The sequence below is a fragment of the Macrobrachium nipponense genome, chromosome 36 (assembly GCF_015104395.2).
Source record: "Macrobrachium nipponense isolate FS-2020 chromosome 36, ASM1510439v2, whole genome shotgun sequence".
Lineage (NCBI taxonomy): Eukaryota > Metazoa > Arthropoda > Malacostraca > Decapoda > Palaemonidae > Macrobrachium > Macrobrachium nipponense.
The window spans coordinates 53061547-53063854 of record NC_087220.1 but is presented as its reverse complement, the minus strand read 5'-3'; the positions used below and the strand labels follow the sequence as shown (position 1 = coordinate 53063854).

Below are 2308 nucleotides of genomic sequence, written 5' to 3'. Positions count from 1 at the left end.
TGAGGGTTTTGTTGGGTCGAAAGTCATTTACGTGCGTTGCCAAACTTCCATTCTAAGGAAAATTTTATGGAATATACAGGTCGTTGTTTTATGCCAAAACTGAAGGGAATTACGCTGAAATATTTGCTAAACATGGTTTTTAAGTATACAGTTGTTAATGATCAACATTCTTAAGTTTTCAATATCATATTTGAGAAACGTGGCAATCATGTTGCCACATCTACAATCTCGATTCTCAGGTCAAGTATCGTAATCTGTATCTGTCAGTCAAGAACAATATACCCTTCGTTAATCTCTTAAGAATGGTCAAATCTTATAAGCTGGGGTCCTTTATGGTGACGGTAAGGATTAGCGGATGTAAATATAGTTGGCGCTCAAACACGTGTGTGTTTGTGTGTGATTAAATGCTTAAAAGATGTCTGTTATCTGAACTTTTCTATAAATTGAGACATTTGAATATGACATTTTTTTTTGTTTTCATCTCTGATGTTAATTTTTTTCCCTTGTGTAGCACGTTCCAAGACAACAGTCAACTGAATTTGAAGAAAGAATATTCGGGGGATAAGAAGAAAAAAAATGAGGTAAAGGGAGCAGTTTAGTAACTGAAATTGATAAATTTGCTCCAAAAATGATTGAATCGTAATTTTTGTACACAGGTCCCGATGACAATTGTTCAACCAGTCACTAATATTAACATTATAAAGTGAAAAAATGTGGCTTGGTATTCTCTGACCTCGTGTCTCGGACCAGGCACGGGTATAGTGGCCATGGATGGTCAGAGTTCCTCATTGAGACTCATTCAAGGACAAGCAAAGGCAAATTATTCATAATGTTTTAAGATATTTCACAATAGAGAAACAGAACAGTGGACCCATTACTAATGTTGCAAATGCAACTCTTCGTACAGCTGAGGCAACAAAAGTTAGTAAAGCTACAGTTGAACGAATAAGTAAAGAAGCACGAGAGCCGCAAGAATTATCTGGTAACCCAGTTTTCGATTTAAAGAAGAAGAAAAGATCGAAACCTGTGACTGGTTTGGATGACTTTGACAAATATTTGCTTCGTCGGATAATTCTCCAATTTTATGAGAGGAAAGAAATTCCAACCATTAATAAAGTGTTGTCTGAAATGAGGGAAAGAACAGGATTCAAAGGGGTAGAGAATCTTTAAGGAAAATTGTGAAAGGAATTGGTTTCCAGTACGCAAAACTCGATGGTAGGAAATTTTTGATGGAACGATATGACGTGCAGTGCTTGCAAACAAGATTCCTAGAAAAAATGCAAAACGTCAGGGAGAACAGACGAAATGTAATTTATCTGGATGAGACTTGGGTTAATCAAAATTACACTGTAGGAAAAGGTGGCCGACTTATAATTCAGCATGCAGGCTCTGCAGAGGGCTTCATTCCAAACGCTGAGCTCACATTTACTGCAAAGTATGACGGTGATTATCACCGTCAAATGAATCACGAAGTGTTTGAAGAATGGTTTCGTTGCCAGTTGCTCCCAAACATACCGCCAACTTCAATTATTGTGATGGATAATGCTCCATATCATTCAAGGAAAGTAGATAGACTACCAACGATGTCAAGCAAAAAGGCAGTCATTACAGAATGGCTCATCTCTAAAGGTGCGAAACCAACAGAGAAAATGTTGAAGGGTCAACTTTTAGAGATGGTAAAGGTGTACTCCGTTAAAATAAAAAACACTTGTGTCGTAGAAAAAATTGCAGCAGAAAATGGAGTTGAAATTATTCGGCTTCCTCCCTACCACTGCCAATACAACCCAATAGAACTAATTTGGGGCCAAGTGAAAAGTTTCATAGCGAAACGAAACGATTTAAAGATGGCAAAACTATCGGAACTTACTAAAGAAGCTCTGGATACTGTGCCACATGAAAATTGGGAAAATGCCGTAAGACATGCCGAGCAATTGCAAGTGGAAGATGCAGCAAAAAAAGATATCTTGATTGATAAATATATTGATTCATTTATTGTAAGTCTTGACTCTTCTGATGAGGAATCTTCTGATGAGGAGTCCTCTTAAAGCATCCCTCTCTCTCTCGTCTTTTTACGCTGTTCTGTACTGTTCTCTTGGAAAACCATTGTAAATGTATGCTTCACGAGGGTAAATAAAGTGTATCATTATCATTTTTATTTATTAGATATACTGTATTTAATACTTGAATGTTTCTAAAATAAAGAAATGATTAATGTATGAAATTTATCACATCCATGATTTCCCTTCAGTTTTCTCTCATGTAGGTTGTTAATAAATAAGTTAATTGAAGAATAAAAAGAACTGTTTCA

The 2308-nt window shown here is 36.2% G+C and overlaps 1 protein-coding gene across 1 annotated transcript; it reads left to right on the top strand.

Annotated features, from left to right (window-relative positions):
- Positions 1-1277: 1277 nt before the first annotated feature.
- LOC135203450 (uncharacterized) lies at positions 1278-2045 on the top strand. Its single transcript, XM_064233175.1, has one exon. The coding sequence runs from the start codon at positions 1278-1280 to the stop codon at positions 2043-2045; it is 768 nt and encodes a 255-aa protein (XP_064089245.1).
- The last annotated feature ends 263 nt before the right edge of the window (positions 2046-2308 follow it).

Coding starts and splice junctions, on each gene's coding strand:
- LOC135203450 (XM_064233175.1), top strand. CDS start 1,278: ATGCAAAACGTCAGGGAGAACAGACGAAATGTAATTTATCTGGATGAG.